Source organism: Cryptotermes secundus, unplaced genomic scaffold (genome assembly GCF_002891405.2).
Source record: "Cryptotermes secundus unplaced genomic scaffold, Csec_1.0 scaffold47, whole genome shotgun sequence".
Lineage (NCBI taxonomy): Eukaryota > Metazoa > Arthropoda > Insecta > Blattodea > Kalotermitidae > Cryptotermes > Cryptotermes secundus.
In genome coordinates this window covers 1,825,075-1,849,764 of record NW_019721002.1, presented here as the reverse complement: position 1 = coordinate 1,849,764, position 24,690 = coordinate 1,825,075, and the positions used below count along the sequence as shown (strand labels likewise).

The window sequence follows — 24,690 nt, the reverse complement described above, 5'->3', positions numbered from 1 at the left end:
GAGCGCTCCTTATCCCAAGCGGCACCACCCGGAGCTGAGCGCCCAGGTAAATATGTGAAAAAGGTAAAGTTATCCCTGTAACAGGCCGTGGAGGCCAGTAGGGTTGTGAGACGTCGAGGCTTCCACATTTTCTAGAAAATCGGCTCACAGATGGCGATGAGGTTGTTAGCCTTACGTGCCGGTCGCCCTTTACCCCCAGGATGATTCCTGGTCCTCATTTTTGTGTTAGAGGCTGAGTCGACCCCAGGCCCATAGTGCGGCTGGAAGGTTTAGGTAAACTGAAAAAAATCCACCTCATCGGGACTCGAACCCGCGACCATCCGGCTTGTAGCATAGTGCCTCAACCTTCTACGCTACTGCGTGCCCCCGAGCTCACTGCCTAAGCTGGGCGTAGTTACGACTGCCGTGACACCGAACAGAGCTCTGCATATGTTACACGTATGTGTCTACGTGTCACTTCTGAAGCAGCGGAAGATTTTGGTGAACCGTGCCATGAAGCTTGTGCCACTGGGGACAAACTCAGCGTCGTGCTTTGTTCCTTACAGTTATATCAACATGGCGGGCGCGCGAATACATGTTGTTGCAGCGACCTAGAGACACTTAATTTAGGGCTCTAAAAAGATGTTGAGCACTAGATCATAATGCAAATATTGTTGAGGAACTTTTCGTGGAACATGCAGGTAACAACATGACGACAGCGGCCTCCGTAGTCTAGAGGTAACGTTCCCACCTCATGACTCGTGGTACGCGGGTTCAAATACCCGGCGGAGGTCGTGAAATTTTTAAGGGCGGAAAAATTCAGGGAACAAGTCCTCTGGGCGGGACTTTAAGCCGTGTGTCCCGTGTCGTAGCTTTACGGCACGTAAAAGAACCTCATATCTCCAAAGGAGATCACTGAGCCAAATTCAAGGACGTTTCCCGCCCAACAGTAGTCTATAAGGCCTCTGATAGATGGGGAAAGCATTATAGACACCGCCAAGCTAGTGGAGGCCGAACTCGCTTGCTCGGCGGGACTGATGGTACGCACCAATATCGGTAGGGTATAGAGACTCGTAGAATATCATAGAGGGAAGCACAATGGACCAATACTGGTCTAAATGCATGAGGAAACCCACCCTCTCCAATAACTAACTAACTAACTAACTAACAACATGACGACGGTACAAATATTTGCTCTATCTCTGGGCTCAGTGACGACAGTTTGAAATGTGTTGGAGCTTAGTGTATGTCTGACTGCAGAATCTGCGAGAGTACGTCCTACCTCGAAGAGGCAGGCTCACGGAAGAAGTTCGTCTCGTCTACATCACTGTCTGATAACGGCATATCCTCAGATATTTGAGGCAAATTTTGTTTCAGCTAGAAGTTACAAAGTGCTCGTAAGGTACAACTTGACACAGGTTCTTTTGATTTTCTTCTGTCTTCAAGGAAATGCTGAGACAGTTCCACAGTTCCAAGTTCTTATTTTGTACATCAGAAATAAAACCCATTCACTAGAAGCCCGAAATCACTTTTCAATTATTAAACTTACGAATAAGCAAAAAATCAAAATTCAGCGGCCTCTGTCTCAAACCAGTGTTTCTATCAGTTCTGAAGTGTTCATTTCCACACTGCATTTATCAGGACAAGTGAGCAAAGCCTGGGAGCCTTCTAGCAAATTTATGCTCTTCCTATCCCTCAAATAGAGCGCGTCTCATGACTTCCACATCTTTCCCTTCCCGCCGAATGTTGTTCTCTCCTTTGCAACTTCTCTCTTCAGGGTTCAGAGTTCGTGCTCATGAAACTGATGTCACTGCTCGAACGAGCATTGGTATGCTTCGGCGAGGTTCATGTTCACGTTCGACAAAAGAGAACACATGAGGCTCGGGAGAGTTTAGAAAGGATGAAACTTCTGGAAGTAGACAACATTATTTCTCAACTTTTGCAGTAAAGGCGACGCTCGACTACTCCGGAACCAAGGAGTGAACCTGTCACAATCCTGTCGCTCAGATGGAAGCGAGGAATATATTTCAGTCGGCGAGTCAATAAGTTGGGCGACCGGGCCGTGACTGAGTGCGTCAGTGTATATAATCGTGGAGACGCCCGACGTCTGGAATGTGCTGTATTGCTACCTGCATGTCTGTACACTGTACTGATTGCCTGTGTATATAACCGCGCGCAGTCCACTAGTCAGCACAGGCATTGCCTATGTATATCACCGCGCGCAGTCCACTAGTCAGCACAGGCACTGCCTATGTATATCACCGCGCGCAGTCCACTAGTCAGCACAGGCACTGCCTATGTATATCACCGCGCGCAGTCCACTAGTCAGCACAGGCACTGCCTATGTATATCACCGCGCGCAGTCCACTAGTCAGCACAGGCACTGCCTATGTATATCACCGCGCGCAGTCCACTAGTCAGCACAGGCACTGCCTATGTATATCACCGCGCGCAGTCCACTAGTCAGCACAGGCACTGCCTATGTATATCACCGCGCGCAGTCCACTAGTCAGCACAGGCACTGCCTATGTATATCACCGCGCGCAGTCCACTAGTCAGCACAGGCACTGCCTATGTATATCACCGCGCGCAGTCCACTAGTCAGCACAGGCACTGCCTATGTATATCACCGCGCGCAGTCCACTAGTCAGCACAGGCACTGCCTATGTATATCACCGCGCGCAGTCCACTAGTCAGCACAGGCACTGCCTATGTATATCACCGCGCGCAGTCCACTAGTCAGCACAGGCACTGCCTATGTATATCACCGCGCGCAGTCCACTAGTCAGCACAGGCACTGCCTATGTATATCACCGCGCGCAGTCCACTAGTCAGCACAGGCATTGCCTATGTATATCACCACGCGCAGTCCACTAGTCAACACAGGCACACTGATGCCTGAAAAAGGGGGAGAAGAGGAATTATGGGCCTGGGATGGGGGTGGAAGACCCTACTTCTTATTATGGAGAATAGAAAATTTGTCTTGCTTTTGAGGTTCTCAGGCAGCACCGCGCATATTTCTTGTAGAGTTAGGTTCGAGAGAGGGTAAAGCGTTAGGAAGACATTTTGATGTTAACATTGCGAGGCTACGCGACAGTGCAGTTGATTGAGCCACTATGCTAGAAGGTCGCGGGTTAGGTTCCCGATTAATTAATTGGATTTTTCAATTTACCTAATCCTTCCAGTCGCATTATGGCCCTGGGTTCGACTCAGCCTGTAATATAAATGAGTAACAGGGATCTTCCTGGGCGTAAATGGGGGACCGGCGCATAAGCTTGACAGCCTCACCGCCATCTGTGAGCCAATTGTTTAGAAAATGTGGGAGCCTCGACATCTCACAATGCAACGGGCCTCCACGGCCTATTACAGGGATGGGATGCATGTGAAGCATGCAGTGCAGAGTCAGAATCCTAAACAATATATAACAATTCATTTCGTACTTCACAGGGAACACTGCCTTTGTTACAAAAGCTATCGAATTATAGAAGTATGATTATAGAAGTAATCGATGTTTGTTACATGTATCAGCGCACTCTGTGCGTTAAAGTTGGTGGTGACTAACGCAGCATGAGAGACTAAATATAGTCCATATATTCACAACATATTAATTCGAAAAAACATCAAAATTCTTGAGCAAAACTATTCAAAACATGTTATTGTTGTTTTTGAAAATGCTGTATCCTCACGGTCCATACCTCCTTCATCAGGTAACATTTTGCAAAGTGACACGAGCAGCTTGTTCATTGTTCCTTCCTTATATTGACAAGCATGTAACGGTGAGAGCTGGAATCCAATGTCTGCATTTGTGGCAGAATGGTACTGCACTTCCTACTCATTAAATCTTACCAAGTAATAGTAATAATAATAAATTCTAAATTAAATTTATGTTTTGTTTTTAACCTTTAAAGCACAACAATGACAGCATTATTGCACGTTTCAATAAGAATTAAACATTTGGTTCTTACCTCACAGAAAACGCTCCACGTATTAATTCGGATGATGACGTTCGGAAAACGTATTGTTGCATATTCTGAAAACCAATTTGAACTGACACATAACGTCTCTAGAGTAAATGCCGATTTCATTAACGTTAAATCGGGTGGCTTAAATGATTATCACTGACCATTAAAGGATTAACACAAAAATGCTGCATTCTGCCCAGCACAGTGCATATGGGCCTATGGGTTTTGCATTGGACTCAAACAGGCAAAGGGTTTTATAGCAGGATCCTCTGCCAGAACAACGAAGGATCTGTAGAGATTAAACAGCGATCAACTAAGACGGGTGGTAGGATTACTTACCGGACACTGCCACCTGAAAGGACACCTTTACAAACTGGGACTGATAGATGACCCAACTTGTGAAAGGTGCCTACAAGAAGACGAATCAGCCGAACATGCCCTATGTGATTGTGAGGCCATAGCTTATTTAAGATTTCGTCACTTGGGTCAGTTTTTTATGGAACCAAGTGACCTTTATGACGCCCCCATAAGCAGGGCCCTACAGTTTATTAAAAATGTAGGATTAATAAAGGGCTAATCCAAGGGGAAGCACAATAGATCATTGAAGGTCGCAGTGCGAGGGCTGGTTTTTATGGCCCACCCCTTACATACATTACATTACATTACATGGGTTTTGCAGGATTCTCAGAATAAGCATCGATTTTTTTCCCTAAACAGCATTAACAGTTTAGCGTATGCAGTGAGACGCAGATTTTGCCTGCGAGGCAGGAAGTGACTGACTCCATGGAACCGAGACCTCCAGAAGCCTTCGGGTTTTCAGCTATTCAATTTGAATCTTATACAGATGGATTTTAGCTGAGATGTTTCCCAAGCTCCAAGTTGCTACTGCGTGGCTCTCCTGAAGCCCTCCACATTGAAAGACATTAAAACTGAGGCCAAAGATTATTTCTTCGAATAGCCAGGCCAGTGAGCACTGCTGAGAACCTCATAGCACGCCGTCGGCTCGGTATGTCCCTCCAAAACAAGTATGAATCTTGCGTGGATTAGAGAACATGTGCTTGCTTTTGTGAACACAGGCACGTGGAGCCAGCCTACTTACTGCTTGCTTCTGTGAGCACAGACACGTGGAGCCAGCCTACTTACTGCTTGCTTCTGTGAGCACAGACACGTGGAGCCAGCCTACTTACTGCTTGCTTCTGTGAGCACAGACACGTGGAGCCAGCCTACTTACTGCTTGCTTCTGTGAGCACAGGCACGTGGAGCCAGCCTACTTACTGCGGTGTAGATGGCGCTGGCATAGCTGCCGGTCCGGAGGGAGCGCCAACAGCAACACGACTGCAGGATGGCCATAGTGTCCGAGTTGCTGCTGGACGGAACTGGGAGTGAGCCCGCTGGCTGCTTTCATTCACAGGTCAGCGTGCGAGCAGACACGTTGCAGCTCTCAGAGGACGGACCTTGGGGCCGCAGGACTCCGCAGTGCGATGCATCCCGACGCGTGTTCTTGCCAGCGTCTGAGCGACACGGACGTCCGCCTTGTATGGACCCGACGCGTGTACTGCGGAGAGGGAGGTTGCCTGTCGAAGGATGGGCTTGCGTCTGCGCCTGATCCATAGGTGGTCGCTGCCGTCCCCCTGCAGTAACGAGCTGTGTAAAGTAAAGAAAAACTTGTCATTTTGCTTAATTAAACACCCCGCCATGAAGACACATGGGGAAGTGGATGTTAATCTCAGCATTGACCAACTTCAAGCCCAGGTACACACTGGATAAGGGGATGTCTGGGTCCCATTTCCGGTCTGATCGATGCGGAGAACCTGAATCTCCCAGAACTCAAACCCCAGCCCTCAGTTTAGTCACTATACCGCCTCATTTATCTCTGCCTCTCAGGCCAGCGTCCACGGTAAACGTCGTAAACGTGAATTGGCTTCGAATCCCGAAGTGTCTTCTCACAGAAGAGATTATTCCCATAGTTTTCCTCTGCCTATCCACTTGAATACCGTAATGGCTTCCTTCCACTTCATCGCCTATGATTATTCTCTCATTAAAGAGTTTATGTCCGTGCTTCTTCGTAACAGACGTATAAGTCGCCGCGTGGCGACATCCCCAGAACGTGAGACATCTGCAGTGTCTCTTGTCAGCAAGGAAGCACTGGCACAGCGCCTGGTACGCTGCCTGTCCGCAGCACACAGCCGGGATGGTGATGTCCTCCCGCATGTGGTAACACGCTTTCAGAGCACTGGAGGCCGCGCCATAGCTCAAGAGGTTAGTCGCTGGCTTCCCACCGCGGTGGCCCGGGTTCGATCCTGGGTCTGGTTAAGTGGGATTTGTGGTGGGTAAAATGGCGCTGGGGTAGGTTTTCTCCCAGTACTTCGGTTTCCCCTGCCAATCTTCATTCCAGCAATTGCTCCACAATCACCCTCACCTATCATCTGGGGCTGGTACAATAGGCCAGAAGTGGCCGCGGTACAAGGGACTTAGTCCCATCCCACTAGCAATAAAAAAAAATGCTCATGGAGCTGAGCCCTTCTTGAGAAGCCGTTTAGATGGACAGAACATGGATACCGAAGAGCACGTTATAAAATATAATTTGACGGAAAATGAACTCCGGGAAGATCAGGAATAAGACGATACATTTCGATACGAAATTACGTAAGACTGGCAAGGCATCGAAAAGAAAGCCTTATGCGAAGGGAGAACAAATTGGATAATTTTCGTCCCTCGGCCAGAATGAAATGGAAACAGGGGAGGAGGAAGGGAAGAAGAAGAAGAGAATTGTAGATTTAATAATTGTTGCAGGCCTGCAGATGTTTCTAGTTCATCTTGCATGTACTTCGGTTCATACAGTAAACACAAGTTCTGAATTTGTCGTCGAAATGCGTGGTTATAGCCGAGGGAGCAGAAACGTACTCATTTCACTCCATTGTTTAATTAATGGAATTTTCATTTCACCTCCAGCCATTAAATATTTGACGATGTTCCCACCCCCACAGTTTACAGATGAAGTCATTAAATATATGCATAAAGGGTTCTGTGCTCTCGTCCGGGCGATAAATCGGATGCTTGCGTGCGATCACCGGGATTACAACAAACGATTCCTCACTTCTGCGTCCGAACCACATTTCAGCGGATCTTAGGCCCAGACTGACCGACCGATCCGGGATAGCTCAGGCAGGAAAGAGACTAGGTTACTATGTGGGCGACCGAGAAATCGAGGTTCGGCTTTCGGCAGGGGCGAGAGATTTTTTTTTTACATCGTCCACATCGAAACCAAGGCCCATTAAACCTCCTATTCAATTGGATTTGAAGACGTATGGGTGGAGTGGGTGTATAGATCCACATAGTCTTGATCTCGGAACTAGTTGGAGGTGAGTGACATATGGGGGAGTGGATATTAACGCGTTCATATCCGTCAGTGCTTGATGGAGATGAGTAGTTAGTTTCACGCCCCAGTCGCCTTATCCTCTATATAAAGATTCTCCGATAGCCGTTGGATAGAAGGCTGGATGGGTTCCGCATCCGGTTTGGACGCGACAGAGGAGAGAGAGAGAGAGCAAGACAGACTAAGTTGGCACGTGCTTCTGTGGTCCAGCAGCCGAGAGTTGAGACATTTTAGAACAAATTTGGAACAGCCATCTGAATGAAGAGGATAACCATTACTATTCGCATTTTGCAGTGTTCGTGGTGAGTCTCGGTGGTGAGCCCGGTGCTCACAGCGGCTTCGATCTGGCGGCAAGTTCTGTGCAGTTAGGGCCGTGCCATAGCTCAAGCGGTTAGTCGCTGGCTTTCCACCGCGGCGGTCCGGGTTCGGTCCGGGTCTGGTCAAGTGGGATTTGTGGTGGACAAAATGGCGCTGGGGCAGGTTTTCTCCAAGTACTTCGGTTTCCCCTGCCAATCTTCATTCCACCAGTTGCTCCACAATCACCCTCACCTATCGTCTGGGGCTGGTACAATAGGCCAGAAGTGGCCGCAGTACAAGGGACATAGTCCCACCCCATTAGCAACATAAGAGTCATTCAGAATCAACAGTACGGTCTGTTGGGCCGTAACGCCGTGTAGTTTGGAGAGAGCTCGACGTTTCGTAGGAACTTGTCGCCTCCATCTTCGTAATCAAAGGATAAGCCAAGCAAGAAACCAACAGAATTAGGTGGTAAGCTGAGCTAGGCTTACTCATTGACTCTCAAGATGGAGCTGATATATTCTTCCGAAACGTCAGGCCCTCCGAATTACACGGCGTGACAACACAGCGAGAGTCTTAAGAGCCCCAGTCTCAGTATGAAGTGAGTCTGCCTGCCATCTCGTTTATTGTCACGTGTGATTTGAGGTTCTCACAGCGGTAATTATGAACATTGCTGTGACGTCGTGTAGCCTGGTAGAAGTTGGAGGTCTCAACAAACGTACGTAACCACCTACCGAACTAATTGTGTCAGATTTGGAAGACTTGTTCGTGTTCACAAGAACTGACGCCTTGATCCTGCAGTGACCTAAATTAATATAGTCCTCAACCTCAAACCCTCTCTCCTGAACACTAATTTTAATATTATACTCCCATGTACATATGTCCCTATTTGACTTCCCTTCATGTTTGTCGAACATAACTCTGCATGCATTTCTCATCTCTCTCGCGAGTGCTACATGATAACCCCATCCTATCCTATCCTTGAGTTCATCATTCCAATAATATTCCCTGTAGCGCCTGAAGCACAAGTTACGAAGATCCTTATTACACAGCCTTCGCTAACGTCCTCACTCCTACATGGCATTCGGGAGGTTTTGGGTTCAAATCTCGACCCGGACAACGGCTGTCCTCGCTGATGTTTTCATGGTTTTACTTCCTGGAAAATTCCGGAATTTTACTTCAGATTACTCCACGTCCCTGCCCATTCACTCTTCACTGCTCTGTTCACCCTCCCATAGCACGAACTGCTGATAGCGTCACTAACCAAACCCTGTCGATACCGAGCCCTCACATTCTCTCCAGATGTGCGAAGTGCCTCTCAGTCTTTTTGGTCTTGCGTCCCAAGGCTCACTTGGTCTAGAACCGTAGTCACATCACAGTGAAACGAGAGCCTTTTCTTTTCGAGACGTGCATTTTTATCATTATGTGATGGTAAAGGAGAAGCAATCCCTGTAACAGGCCGTGAAGGCCGATAGGGATGTGAGACGTCGAGGCTTCCACATTATGTAGACAATCGGCTCACAGATGGCAGTGAGGTTGTCAACCTTATGCTCCGGCCGCCCTTTACCCCCAGGAAGATTCCTGTTTCTGATTTCTGTTAGAGGCTGGGTCGACCCCAGGGCCATAGTGCGGCTCGAAGGATTAGGTGAATATTATATTTAAGCATCTTGTTGCACTCTACACGATAAATGATATAAACTCCGTCCCAAGTGCAAACAATATATTTTATGTCCTTGATCTTGCTCTCCTTTACACTACATGTTTCGGCCTCAAACGGCCATCATCAGGTGTATACTCTTAACGTCGCTGCTACACTGAACCCAGTCTAAAATTTAACATTTACAAACACATTGTTATTTTCTTCGTATTATCAACATCTACCTCGTTGATATGTGTCTGGTATGTAGATTATATTGCACACGTTAATTTTGATTTTCCTATAGTAGCACTATAAAATCTTTAGTTCTAATTTTAAAATCCTTTAAAAATTTTCTCTGAAGGAACAATGTGTTTTTAAATGTTAAATTTTAAACTAAGTGCAGTGTAACAGCAACGTGAGTGTATACACCTGATGACGGCCGTTTGAGGCCGAAACATGTAGTGTAAAGGAGAGCAAGATCAAGGACATATAATATATTGTTTGCACTTGGGACGGAGTTCATATCATTTATAAGGATTAAGACCTCACCGGGAATCTAACCCGCGACCTTCCGGCTTATGCATTTTAATATTATGTTAGTCATTAATGAATGTTCTAATTTTCGAGGTCTGTAGGTCAGGCGATTCCACAAGGACAGTGGTAGGAACCTTCTGTCCGTGCTTTAGACCTGGTCCTTCTCAGCAGCGCGCAGTGGATGTGGTCAGAGTCCATTAACTGAGATAATTATTGTAGGGTGTGTATGGGTCGTAGCAGGGCCTAAATTACGGTGCGAATGTAACCACTGCCCCGCTATGTCTTGTCGTACTTCTCACGCGCAGCGCTAGGAGCCAAGTGCGAACGCAGCCTGTACTCACCTCTGGTGTCACGTGCCTCCAGTGAAAGTGGATTTGCACCAATCATAAGCAGCACTCAGTCCCGCCACTTGTTGGTGCGCGCCCTCCGCACAAATTGGATGCTGGCTTAGCTGCGAGGAAGAAGTGCTCGAGTACAGTTCCCGGGGGACGGGAGAGCGGCGGGAAAAGTAAACAGAGGAAAGAGCCACAGAAGGAACAAAGATATTGAGTAAAAAGTGCGGTGAAAGGAAACCCCACGTTCAGCAAACACCGTGAAACTCAGGCCGACGATTTCCTGACGATGTAAGTCTGTGTGTGAGAGAAAGCGTGTCTCCTTCAGTACAGTGAGTAAGTAGGAGCTACACAGAGAACAGGGGTTCAATTCCTGGCGGGGAGCGGAATTATTTATCTTCACCACGGGGTCATCGTGCCTTATGACAATGGATAGGGGATATTCTTTCGCTGGAGGTAAAGACGCCAGGGCGTACAAACACCTGCTCACTCTGGTTCGCTCGCGGATTTCTTATTTTTCTTTTCTACCCTGAAGATGGAGGCGATACGTTCATCCGAAACGTCGGTTAACACAATATCTACACGGCGCCACATCCCAGAAGTCTGTTTTCTTCTGTTAGTTGTGTTGCATTCGATTGCTGTTTGGCCTACGTATCTTATTTTGAAGAAATTAAGTAGGGTTATGGGATCGTCTTGTTGTCTCTGTGTCTGTGTGCACCACATCGTTGCCAGGCAACAGCTCGGTAAACACATTCTCGCGACAACGAGGACACACGCAGTAATAGGAGAACTCGTATCAGATACTCAGTGTATAGTGAAAGGAGCGCGTTCAGAAGTTGCTGCAAAATTTCCGGAATGCTGCCTGACCCAGCAACCCTAATATGCATAGGTACGTTTAGAAATTCACGCTCTTATAGTTAAAAAGAAAATTTGCCACGAAAGGAAGACGCCATTTTTATCAGTTAGAAATGGACTGATCGGGAAAATCTTCAATGAACCGTTTTTTTTTTTTAATATTTTTATTGCTAGTGGAGTGGGACTAAGTCCCGTGTACTGCGGCCACTTCTGGCCTATTGTACCAGCCCCAGATGATAGGTGAGGGTGATTGTGGAGCAATCGGTGGAATGAACATTGGCAGGGGAAACCGAAGTACTCGGAGAAAACCTGCCCCAGCGCCACTTTGTCCACCACAAATCCCACTTGACCAAGCCCGGGATCGAACCCGGGCCGCTAAGGTGGGAAGCCAGCGACTAGCCGCTTGAGCTATGGCGCCGGCCCAATGAACCGATTAGCAGCGGCTGTTCCGTGAGAATGAGGCTGCTTACACCTGCACCACTGCAAGCGCATTGAACCTCCCGCTTTCTTTGAATTGACAGTTTGTTAGGATGTTGAGGATCACTTGCAGCCTATATATTAAAATATGAGGACTTCTGAAAATCTGGAGGAAAGGTCCTCAAAAAGTTTTCAAGTTTTACCTGTTGTCTTTCACGCGTTTTATAAGTGTCAATTTTTCCTAAAGATTTTGTTTTGTGATGATAGATAGGCGATTAACGAAGTTCGAAAGGAGAACGTGCTTCATGCTACATCCGGTCTCGACAAGCTGCGATTGTTACGCTGTCTTTTTTGTTTTTAATCCTCCCTCTGTCCAGAAGTTGCATGACCGAATCGAGTGCGCCGGGTATGAGAAAATTTATCAGCACGTTTTGGTTCAGTCGCAGTCTACAGTAGAAAAGAAGGGCTCTAAATCAGTCCTGTCTGCAGCTGTAACAATCTCTTGATTCTTGAAAATGGCCTTCAGTTATCCTAAATTTCTGCGCTCTGAATTCTAAAGTTCTGATTGAATTGCTTCAGGTTTTGAATTATGAACTTATTTCAGCAAGACTGAAGATTAGTGGGTTAATTTTAGATCGCTGTACATTTATTTTAATTAGTGTGTTTTAATAAAGCAGTTTGTTTGGAACTGGCGTGCTGCATTTCCTCCATCGCTTTCTAGTTCTGCAGCTTCAGAAGAGTGGTTAGCAGGCTTACCAGGCCATTCCAGAACAGCTGCAGCAGTCTGCATTAGAACACGAGGGCATTACACTAGTGAGATCTCTCAGAGATATTTTACTTCCGGATTGACTACGTTTACTCCTCAATCTCTCTCTCCCTTTCAGGTGCTCCAATTTATTTCGATTGTGTTGTACCATGTTCTCCCTCATTAAGCATGTCGCTCATCGTCACGAGGGATGAACGAAAGACATTTGAATTTTATTTCAATCGTTTTACTCGGTTTACCAGAACTTTTATGATAAATTCGAAATGTTAAACCAATCGACAAAATTATATATTCTTGAAGAATCAATGAATTTGGATCAACAAAATATTAGATACGGCATTTACGTAGAAGACAATGCAAAAATCATGTGAGATTTGAGGCTGTAGCGCAGATGACTAAGAAAGTGAGCCCTTGCGTTCTGGTGGATTGTTATCAACGCCGCCTGCCGGTTCCTCCAAAATGTCGGTAACAGTCTACCAGACTACACCGCACCACGGCACAAAAGGCAGTAATCTTGAGTACAATATCAGACCGAATTTACAGCTGTAAGACTGTGAGGTAAGTTGACAGCTTCCTGCGGTCTGCAGCAACATGAACCATCAGAGACATCTGTTTGCGACTACCACCTAAAGGGGCGATGAACCAGTGGTACCCAGGCTCTGGGTTCGCGCCCCACTTGTCTCTACTTATATGTCCTTAATAAATAACTATATCTTTTTTGCTGTTCTATGTTCGTAATTCCTATAGCGCTCTGATTGCTGGTTTTTTGCCCGGCTTTTTCTTCGACCCTGAAGATGGAAGCGATATATTTCTCCAAAACTTCGATTTACCTTCAACGGGCTACACAGCGTTATCTCCCGGAAGTATTCTTCAGTTTTACTGCACTTTGCTGCCTAGTGGGTAGCACTCCTGTGTCTCTTCAGGAGATTCCAGGTTCACATCTCAGCTCAAGACCGATTCTCCTTAGGGGTACGTCGTTGTATTCCTCAGACCCTCCAAGCAAACAGTGGAACAGTGCCTCAAGTTAGGCCCCTTTTCCTTCCAGCTCATCAGTCATATCAGAGTTGCTGAAACAGTAATTACATAAACCGAAACTCTGGATTTGTGAAGCTGACGTGTGTTAGTTTCGTGAGCTCTTCGCTTGTTTCCGATTTCACGGTTCTTTGGTGGAGATGGGTTTACTGTCCTCTGACGGGGTGACTGCTACCCAAGCAATAACTGACTCACAGCTAACAGGCATGTGAAGGTTTCCACGGCTGTTCGCAGTTGACATTAGTTAGACTCTTGAGTGTTTACATCTTCTGAATGAAGTCAGTGTTGTCGACGTTTCGGAGGTATACTTCGACCAAACTACAGGGTATCATATCTCGAAAGTACTCTTCTATAGTCTCTGATGTGTGGGAACCACAGAACTCTTTGCGAAGATATTCTATTATCTGTACTGAACCCGTGCCTAATCTGAGAATATTACGGTATCAGTGGTTGTAGTCCAAAATTTAAAATTTTAAAATTAGTATTAACAACGGTGTCAGTAAAAAATTATTTTTGTGTACTAATTCTGAGTTCACATGCACTTAATTTCGCCCAAGAGACGAAGAAGCAAGTTCCCACCCAGCATTAAAAACCATTATCTGCCGTGGTATGATTGTTGATGGGAGGGGAAGTGGAAGAAGGGAATTGAGGGGGTCGGATAGTAGTAAATCGTCTTACCGATTCGGCTACCGTGTGTACCACCGTCTTCGCTCACGAAGCCGTGTGTTGCATAGATGGCAGAAGAGTATACATTACGCTGCTGCCAACCTATAGGCCAAAAGTGAACGTATGTTGGTAATCCGTGGTGTTACACGCGCTCTACTCCGTGTACTGCGTTTGTTATGCCGTGTGATTTGATGTCTGTGTTACCGACATGGGCAGGAAAGGAAAGTGTGGTAGTTGGAAACCTGTGCAGTTGACTGAAAACTTAATATCGAAAGGAGTTGAAGGATTAGTTGGAATAGAGGAATTAACAGATTATAAATTGGTTAAAGACTATGGCGCAAAGAGTATTCGCAAGGTAGGACATGAATAATATGCGGAGTATGATGAAGTGTTGGGTTACAGATTAAGAATGCTTTCTCCAGTCCAAATGGTAGAATTTGGAATATCACGTAGTTTCGTTATTATAAAGTTTAGTTTTTGGCCAAAAATCACGTTATTGCTCAAAGTTTTAAGTTGCTGATTAACTGGCCTTATTGATGGCACGTAACCACATGCAAGGTGATAGGACAAGCCGCGGATCAGTCGAAATAGTTTTAATTAATGGGTCGGAAGTCGTTTCATGTTGCTTTATAAGGACAGTTTTTGGGGTTTTCGGAAGTTTTCAATAAGTTGTGTGGCTTTTGCCTTTGAACTATGTACCACAATTGTCGGCATGACAGGTGACACTGTCGACTGGGGAGGTGTAGTGAGAATGTGCCGATGCATATTCTGGGTTATGACACCATGTAGCCTTGGAGGTGGATACCAGTGTTTAAGAAGAATATGCTGCTTTCATTTGTAAGGTCAAAGAACCCTGAGACTACCTGGTGTCACAGTCTAGAATACTCCAGCAGCAAGCTAATGTGAACACAGTTATGGAGCAAATTTCAGCTTCTCAAGGACGATTCTGCTCTGTGGATTTAGATAATATTCACTGTTAATAGCAAACACCTGGCAAGCACGTCAATGCTCTGACCTCAGATGGGGACATTCAGCGCAGAAGCACCAAACGGAAAAAAGATTTTGGACAGCCGTCTTCTAAAAGGAGAAAAGTCAACTGTAGAAGGAAACAGCAGATAAGGACTGTGCTTGAGAAGCCAAAAGAAGTGCCTGAAGTCAATAAGGATGAAACAGAATCATCAGATACTGATGATGCTGAGAGGAAGAGCATGTCATCAGAACTTCTGGAGAGCAAAATGTCTGCTTGGCATGGAGTGGGCATTATGAGTCCTATACTGAGGGCACTGGAAGAACAAGGGTTTGTGGAGCCCACGGAAATTCAGGTAAGATTTAGAAACCAGTCTCGGGTTACTGTGGTGAACAGTGTGAAATACTAGTTATGAAATATAATTGCATATCTTCCTGCAGAAGGTGCAGCACTAAAATCACATTTTCAGGTTTATTTGTGGATATACCTGGCCCTATTCCCCCCCCCCCCCCCCTCTTTCCTTTTGAAAATGTGAAGATGTGTAGCATGGAGTGTGGCAGGTGTGCCAGATGTCACTCAGCTATTGGCCACAAGATTGTGGTGTTGCGCAGTGATTGGTCAAAAATGCACGTCACATCAAACTCAGTGAGCAGTTTTATGGATTATGTATTATATTTTATTCTTTCTCTTGAAGGAAGTGAGTGATACAAAATATTCAAGCTGAGACTGATGTCTCGCACATGCAGATTTACTGGAATCACTCTTTTTTTCTTCAAACGATAGAACAATTGCTTCTTTTTTTGTGACAGTAATAATTACTCCTGTTTGCCTATGACCTAAATGCAGTGTGTATGAGAGTAATACAGATAAAACTACACTGGTATACTGTACCGAAACAGATTGGCAGCAGAAGGAAGTTGAATTATGTTGCAGGCCAAGACTCTGCCGGCTGCCGTGTTGGGCCGCAGGGATATCCTCGGTGCTGCTGAAACTGGCAGTGGGAAAACTCTCGCGTTTGGGATCCCAATTCTACACAGAATTCTCGAAGACAGGGGCCAAAGTGCAGGTAGATACAACCTTGGTATGTATGATGCAGCATTGTTGTGGCCGGCTGAAAGTGATATGTCACTTCCATTGATGAAATTTGTTGCATGTTATTCAATGGAACTTTATTATTTTGCCATGATGGCTGGTAGAATGTGAGATTTTGTGTTTATCCATGTTAATGTTTGCTGAAATTATCAACACACTTGCACACAACTTCTCTGACTACTGTGTTTTGACCACCAACAAATTATTGCTTTAGTCAGTTTAGTAACGTTGAGCTGGGTACCTCAGTCAGTGCAGCGACTTGGCTGTGGATTATGTGATTGGGGGTATCAGGTTTTTTCTCTTCTCCGTTGTGTCCCAACCAGCTCAGGGGTCCATCCAGCCTCGTCTCCATGGGGTACCAAGACCTATTTATTTAGACTTAAAGCATCGAGAGCATGAAACTATTCAGTCATCTAGTGCCAAATTAAGAATGCATGGAGCTATATCTCCAATCCTCATGCTTATTGATGGCACAGTACCAAGGTACAGGGATAACTTTACCCTTTTTGAAGGCTCTAGCCACATGCACAAAGAGTATTGAAGCCTATTCTTGTTTTCAGTTCATGCAAAGAGGACAATAGAGGCTGAGCCATGTCAGAGCGAAAATGAGTATGAAGAGCATGAGGATGAGAACAGCAGGGAAATGGTGGGTCTTGGCTGCGTCCAAGTTATGAAGGATGTCTCACCCCACAACACTCCAGGCTGTTCACAGTCAAAGCTTTATGCCCTGGTGTTAACCCCCACAAGGGAGCTCGCAATGCAAGTTCATAAACATCTTACAGCTGCTGCTAGATACACTGGCATTAAGGTTAGTTCTGGACAGACACAGAAGGTAACAGGAGTTGGTAGCATAGGTGATATAGTGACTGGCTGTGGGCTTGAATGACTGAAGGGTCCAGGTAGGGTCAAGAATTTTCTCTTCATGTCATCCAGACCAGCTCTAAGGCCCACCCAGCCTCCTGTCCAATGGGTATCAGGGGTAAAGCGGCCGAGGTGTGAAGCTGACAGCTCACCTCCAATTACTGCCAAGGTCAAGAAAATGTGGATCTGTACACCCACTCCCCCATACACCTTCATGGTGTAGTGCTTAGTTAGTGAAGCACAGGGACAACTTTACTTTTCTACCTCTGTAATAGGCCATGGAGGCTCATCGGGCGGTGAGGTTGTCAGTCTTATGCGCCGGCCACACTTTACCCCAAAGAAGATTTTTTGTACTCATTTCTGTTAGAGGCTGAGTCGATCTCAGAGCCATAGTACAGCTGGAAGGATCAGGTCAATTGAAAAATCCAGTGACCTCGTCAGGAATCGAACTTGCAACCTTCTGACTTGTAGCCTAGTGCTTTAACCAGCTATGCTACCCCACACATGCATGGCAGGAAATGGCCTGGAGACAGAAACAGTTCCCAGTTGTCACATCTGTCAGCATGTGATGACATCACGTGTCTTCATTGCTCTTTGTCTGTGCATAATTCACGATTCTCGTGTTGATATTAATGGTGACAAAATTTTGTTTTGTAAAGTGTGTGGGGTATTTGAGAAGTATGGCCCTTAGAAACTGAGACATGGCTGTAGAGATCTGTGAATGTAAGATGCTAGCTATATTTTCCAGATAGCTGTAGTGGTTGGTGGCATGGCACCCCAGAAGCAGGAACGCTTGCTTAGCCGCGGACCAGAAATCGTAGTCGCAACTCCTGGACGACTTTGGGAGCTCATACAGGATGGTAATCCTCACCTGGCTCAAGTTAGCAATATCAGGTAAGCTAAGCATAAATGGTGATGTGTAACAGTAAGCTTGGATGTTGTTTTGGATATCATACATTGGATTGAGTATCCTCAGGGACTGGCTCTGTTTCTGCCATCGGTTGGAGAGGGCGTGGTTTTCCATGTGTGGGAACCCCTCATTCTGAAGAATTCATCCAAGGGCTTGTGTGACATGTCATAACATGCTGATTTTATGTGGCAAGGAATTGTTAACCCCCAGCCAACCTGTTATGCTGGCAGACCACTCCTTGCCCATTATCCAGAACTGCTTTTTCAGTTTATTGCCCTGCATATCCGGAGGCATTTTCTCCAACCGCAACCATTCCATGCCATGGTAATAAGAAACATTCTTACATGGCAGGAGTAGTAGATCAGAATATAGTTTTTTTACAGCTTTTATGATGGTTGTTGTAGTGAGTAGCATCCACACGACAAATGGATTAACTGTCTGACTGTAAAATGTTATGTTATTGTATAGAGGCAGTCCTGACATATGAATAGTTACATTCCTTGACAGAATTCACAAAACAATATTTGTCAATGTGAATTCCTGTGTTCCATAGGCATTGTGTTGTACTTGGGGTTTATGTTTCTGAACAACCAAAAAAATAAACATAAATTACAAATTTTATTGCCTCAAACAAAATGTGTAAGCATCAGAAACATATTGAATTATGCTCTAACCACTGGAGACTGTCATATGGCATAAAAATACCTATCAACAATGTTATAAAACACTAAAATTTGACATGAGATGGACACAGCAACCGAGCATAAGGCGTACTGACTGGATGATGTCACATTCCATGGTTTCCATATTCATTCAGATGCACTTGTGGTTGTTTGGAAGGGATTTCAGATGGATGAAGTCGCATTCGGATGGCACGCCAAGCTGATGGTTCGGGCTTCATTATAAAAGTTTGCGTGAGCAAATTTTGTAATATGTGTGTTTATAAAGCAAGGACTGCCTGTATTTTATTCAGGTAGATAATTTGGTGTGTGTGCAGGTGTCTTGCTATCGACGAGACAGACCGTATGCTGGAGAGGGGCCACTTTCAGGAGTTGCATAACTTGCTGGAGCTCCTGAATGTCGACGAAGGCAAGAAGCGGCAGCGGCAGAACTTTGTGTTTTCTGCCACTCTGACTATGGTGCATGAACCGCCCAGGCGTCTGAAGAGCCGGAACAAGAAGCTCAGACTCACACCGGGGCAGAAGCTGCAGAACATCATGACGATGCTCGGTGTCACAAACCCTAAAGTGGTTGATGTTACAAAGGAATCTGGTGAGAGAATATTTTGTGATTCCCAGATTCTGTCTGTACATTTTGTTCTTGGTGTATTCCATTATGCGTAGTGCCTCCATCTTCAGGGTAGAAGACTGACTCATCTTTACTGAAGATGAAGACAGCGTGTTCATCCAAAATGTTGGTACCTGTGTAGTAAAGTATGCACTGTCACATCCCAGAAGACTGTTATTTTAATTTTCATCACTGTGAGAATGTCATTTGCACATCTGAAGGGCATTAGGAATGAAATCTAAAGAGAGGAGGCCTGTGAAGTAACCCAGAGCAGAACGTTTTACCTGGGTATTGGAAATACATGGCAGAGAGACAAGAGAACGGGCAAGAAATGAAAAGGGAAAGTTTGTGGGAATCTGGACTTGTATTCAGGATACTGATTATGTTTACTGATTTTGTCCTTTCACATTCTTTCCAATTCATTATTTGCCGGTCATCCCACCATTCAGTGCTAAATGGTGAGCAACTGACAGCTCTTTTAAAGTATACCATAAATAAATTATAAATAATTTATAAGACCAACTATGTGTACTCTAACATGGTGGTAAATTTTAAAATGTTTGGTCGATTGTTCGCATGGACGTACCCAGTTTTCAGGTTTCCTATTTGATAGGGCATAGTAAAGTTAAAGCTCTCCCTGTAACAGGCCGTGGAGGTCCATAGGGTTGTGAGACGTCGAGGCTCCCACAATTTCTAGACAGTTGGCTCCCAGATGGCTGTGAGGTCAGCTTTACGTGCCACTCGGCCACTCTTTACCCCAGGAAGATGCCTGGTACTCATTTCTGTCAGAGGCTGAGTTGACCCAGGGCCATAGTGCATCTAGAAAGATTAGGTTGATCAAAAAATCCAGTGATCTGATCGGAAATTGAACCCATGACCTTCCAGCTTTTAGAATAGAGCCTCAACCAACTTCACTATGGCATCATAGGACATGAGCCAGATGAATATAAAATTGGTCATGTTTTGAGGTGGGAAGAGGGTTGAAGCTTTTGTTCCCTCCCACAGGAACAGCCGGTACATTGACGGAAGCTCGTATCGTGTGTGCCCTTGAGGAGAAGGACGTTTATCTCTATTACTTCATCCAGCAACACCCAGGACGAACACTCATCTTCTGCAACAGCATCAGCTGCGTGCGCCGACTGGCGCAGCTTCTCTCTCTGCTCCAGTGCCGACCGCTGCCACTTCATGCCAACATGATGCAGAGACAGAGACTCAAGAACCTGGATCGCTTCCGAGACAATTCCCGCGGCTTGCTGCTTGCAACAGACGTGGCTGCACGGGGACTGGATATCCCTGGCGTGCAGCATGTTATTCATTACCAGGTCCCTCGTACTTCAGAGGTAAGTTACAGGCTGAGGTCCGAAGGCAGCACGTTTCAGGATACAGATCTGACATTACTGTGCCACAGGCTATGCACATTACTGTCGTCTGGAGCGTCCCAGATTATTTAATTGTGGGTGTCCTTGTACAAATTATTCAGTGCTTGTAGGAGCACGCTTCACTTGGATACTTGACAAGCAGTTGTTCTGACATGTTTCTTTATTTTTAAGACCTATGTGCATCGCAGTGGGCGTACAGCTCGTGCACAGAAGGAGGGCCTCACGCTGCTGCTTATAGAGCCAACAGAAGTTCCCCACTACACACGTCTCTGCCGCACACTTGGAAGAAGTAAGAGTTGCTTGTAGGAAACCTCGTGTCTTATTTGCTAAGTGTTCTCCTCCTCCTCCACAAAAGTTCGAACCTAAGAGGCACGTAAAAGACAGGACTTGAAACTTTTATGGAACAAGAAGTTCTCAGAAGAACTTACAGAGATCCATTTTAATATTATTTCCTCATCTTCTGAGTCATCTCTTTACTTCAAGTTTCACTACTAGTACTTAATATACATTTCCCTTCTCTTCAGTACAAGCTACCTGCCCTTCCCATCTCATCATCTGTGATTTAATTGTCATAATAATGTACAGTGAGGAGTATAAATTATGCAGCTCCTCACTGTAAAATTTTTGGATGTTACATTTGAACACCAGACTGCAGCTCTGCTGATGGTTTGTGCAGAGCTGGTCGCAAGATCATACCTACACACGTTTGAACATTCTTATTGCCAGCATCTGTAAGAACCATTTCAGAGGAACTAGCTGCTTCCATCTTCAGGGTAAAAGGTAAAGTTGTCCCTGTACTTAACTAATTAAGTACTACACCATGAACACGTGTGATGGAGTGGGTGTATAGATCCATGTTTTCTTGACCTCGGCACTAGCTGGAGGTGAGTGGTCAGCTTCACTCTCTGGCAGCTTTACCCCCAGGGAAATAGCCCCTGGTACCCATTGGATAGGAGGTTATGTTGATCCCATAGCCAATCTGTACTACATGGAGAAGTGAAAATTCTTGCCCCCACTGGCACTTGAATTCTGACCCCTTGGTTGTCCAGCCTGTAGCCAGTCACTATACCGACTGTGCTATCCTGGCTCCCACATAGAAGGGTAAATATAGGCACCATTTTCCTCTAGAACATTTCAGCTTTATTTAGAAAGCTGTTGGAGATTATTCCTTGTGTATGTATGTTCTATGGCAGTCCTCATTGTCACATTTAATTGATTTTTAATTGCATTTTCTAAACTTTATAATGACATTTTCTGATTCATTTTACAATCACATTTCTTCGGCCTGGCATAGAAGGACTTTACACCATATTACAGTCCGTCACTTGCTGTTTCTCTCCCGTTCTACCTTCATCACTGTTCCGTTCAGCAGATGTAACGGTCAGTTCAAGTGTGATGCATGTCGATGTCACCTCCATTTAACGGATGTTTACTGTTATCAGAAATCTTGTGTTTTACTTTATGCAGCAAAGGATTTGCCGCTGTTCCCTATATCAAGCAGCCTCTTAGCAGCTGCAAAGCAGCGTGTTACTCTGGCACAGGAGCTTGATCGGCTTGAACTGGCTACTCGGAAGTCAAGTACTGAAACTGGGTGGTTCCGAAAAGCCCTAACAGAAATGGATATGCTGGTGGATGATGAAGACTTGTATCCTTACAGCAGCATATGCAGACTTGACATCGCTGTACACACTGAGTTTCATTGCCCTGATATTGAATTTGAATCTGTTTGTTATTTTTTGTGTGATATCTTTCAAGGTTGCCATATTTACTGCCATGTGTCCCCACTGCTGTTTTTAACACCTGAAATATTGCGGCCTTATTATATGAATTCTTTTCTTGACAAGTTTCTTTTGCCGTATGAGAAATGTTACATATTTATTGATGTTTCAGTGATATGAGATCAGACCTTTCTAATGGACCCAACTGGGTAGGTGCCTTCCCACCAGTTTGCCAGAAGATGGAAACAGATGCAGTTATTGAAAGTTTTCTGTTCGGAATCTTAGATAGAGGTGAACACAGGCCAGAAAGCCAGTGGTTGTACTTTGTATTCATGATGTTAATTCTCTCTCCCTTATTTTAGTTTCTTGTTCTGCAGAAAATGAAGTCAGTATTACCTGTCGGTGAAGGAAATTATGTTAAAGACATAACAAATATCACCGGATATGACAGTTTATTTGTGTATATTTAAAAAAAAGATAAGGGGTACTTAGATGCAACCAAGCAAGTTGGTTCAAGTGGTAACACTTCTGGCATGCATTCACAATGTGACCCACTTGAACCTTGGCTGGGGTACCTTCCATTCATGAATTTCCTCTACCCTTCCAGGGGGAGAGACTTGTTGAATCATCCTATTATGCAATGTTGATGGTGTCATTGAATGAAACTGTAAATCCTTAACACATTATTCAGACCACGGCAGATGGATGATGATGAAAGCAACAAACTGAGGAGACTGGCCTCCGTGAAGCGCAAACAACTTGGAGCCCTTTTGTGTAGTCATCGTCAACATGGTGACATGAGTAACGCTGTGAATGTGGCAAAATCTGCCGTTGACATCAGGGCCAAACCTCAGAAAAACAGGCACAACCTGTTCCTCAAGAACAGGAGGAAAAATAAAGAGTAAATCACATATTGCAAGTCATGAACTTGTGTAAAATTTTTCACAGCCTTTCCCTCTTTCCCATGTCTTCATTGTCCTGAATGCTTCCAGACCTTTAAGCTGAAGTTGCCAGTCTTGCTCGTATCCATACTTGGCCCAAGTATAATGCTTCCAAGTTGTGATCGGGCAGGAACTGGTTTGAATGTCAGCTGGGATACTGGCTGTGCTAACTGCAATTTCTTGTTTCCTCAGCTCCTCCAGGGAAATGCCAGGCCAGTATCTTAAAATAGGCCACAACCATTTCCTTTGATGTTCTTTCCAATTTGTCATTCTCTGGTCTCGCAATTCAGTGCTGTTGGCTGAGCTACAGACAGCGCTTCTAAATAAATCATAATTTAAGACGTGTGATGATATTTAAGACCTTTTTTTATTCCTAGTGGGGTGGGACTAAGTCCCTTGTACTGTGGCCACTTGTGGCCTATTGTACCAGTCCCAGATGATAGGTTAGAGTGATTGTGGAGCAATTGGTGGAATGAAGATTGACAGGGGAAACCGAAGTACTCGCAGAAAACCTGCCTCAGCGCCATTTTGTCCTCCACAAATCCCACTTCACCAGACCCCGGGATCGAACCTGGGCCACCACGGTGGGAAGCCAGCGACTAACCACTTGAGCTATGGCGCGGCCAATATTAGTCATGGTACATCCTGTGTTCCACAGTAGAAACAAATGTATGTATTTAACCATTGTTGGCTAACGTCTGAAGACACAAGTTGGCAACTGTTATAACAGCTATATTATATTTCCAAAACATTTTTAAGTTCACAATTGCACTACTGTTTTGTCTTATCATAAACAGATAGCAGCTCTGTGCTTCTGTGATCTTTATCCATAGAAATGTATTTCATTTATTGATACCATAGGTCTAGAATTAACATATTTTCTGTAACTGTATGGCAACAGGTGCATGAGCAGGCTGACAAGCTCACCACCATCTGTGAGCCAGTTGTCTACAAAATGTGTGAACCTCGACGTCTCACAACCCTGTGGGTCTCCACAGTCTGTTACTGGGATAGTTTTACCTTTAAGATAGGAAAGCAGCAACATGCAGGGTAACAGTAAAATGTGCTTGTTATTTCCTGTAGGTCCTTTAATGTCTTGAGTAACAAGAAGGAAATAAATGGGACCTACACAATAAAAATTTCATCAGTCAAAGCTGTAGTTGCTTGTGTCAAGGGACCTGAGTAGCTTGCTGAGGACAGCGCAGGACCCTAGACGTGTGAGGGAAGAGAGATGCATGAAAGATTTGTTCTGAAAATGTTAAGGAAAGAGACCACTAGGAAGACGTACATGTAGACGGAAGAAGAATGTTAAAAGAAATAGGATGACCTTGTGTGGACTGAATATATCTCGTTTGGGATAGGGACCAGTGGCGCGCTTGTATGGCGATAGTAACGAATCTACATGTTCCATAGGATTTGGAGCATTTGTTTGCCCAGCTGAGCGGCTATTAGCTTCTCAAGCCGAACTCTGGAATTAGCAGTATGACCTATAAAACGTGGAAGGTAAAGTTAAAATTTCCCCTGTGCTTAACTAATTAAGCACTTATTCATGAAGGCATATGGTGGGAGTGGATGTATAAATCCACATTTTCTTAACCTTGACACTAGCTGGAGGTGAGTGATTAGCTTTACACCCTGGCCTCTTTACTCTCGGGGAAAGGGTCTACAGTACTTATTGGA

General features: G+C 45.1%; 2 protein-coding genes across 4 annotated transcripts in view; one reads left to right on the top strand and one right to left on the bottom strand.

Moving 5' to 3' along the window:
- Positions 1-5,554, bottom strand: part of LOC111874115 — a 71,307-nt gene extending 65,753 nt beyond the window's left edge. The window contains exon 1 of one of the 2 annotated variants that reach the window (XM_033755356.1): positions 5,217-5,554. In XM_033755356.1, coding sequence (XP_033611247.1) covers positions 5,217-5,291 — 75 coding nt within the window. In that variant the 5' untranslated portion in view covers positions 5,292-5,554. The remainder of the gene's footprint in view (positions 1-5,216) is intronic. The other variant, XM_023869343.2, reaches the window with a different exon arrangement.
- An 8,434-nt stretch (positions 5,555-13,988) lies between these two features.
- Positions 13,989-22,992, top strand: LOC111874103 (ATP-dependent RNA helicase DDX24). Of its 2 annotated transcripts, none has more exons than XM_023869327.2 (10): positions 13,989-14,210; positions 14,839-15,177; positions 15,756-15,903; positions 16,475-16,722; positions 17,524-17,669; positions 18,683-18,957; positions 19,978-20,312; positions 20,523-20,640; positions 21,819-21,996; positions 22,761-22,992. In XM_023869327.2, exons 1-10 carry the CDS (start codon positions 14,064-14,066, stop codon positions 22,972-22,974), a joined length of 2,148 nt encoding a protein of 715 aa, XP_023725095.1. In that variant the 5' UTR covers positions 13,989-14,063; the 3' UTR covers positions 22,975-22,992. The 2 variants fall into 2 exon arrangements, with proteins under 2 accessions (XP_023725095.1, XP_023725101.1); XM_023869333.2 differs by having other exon boundaries at positions 13,990-14,210; positions 15,756-15,888.
- The last annotated feature ends 1,698 nt before the right edge of the window (positions 22,993-24,690 follow it).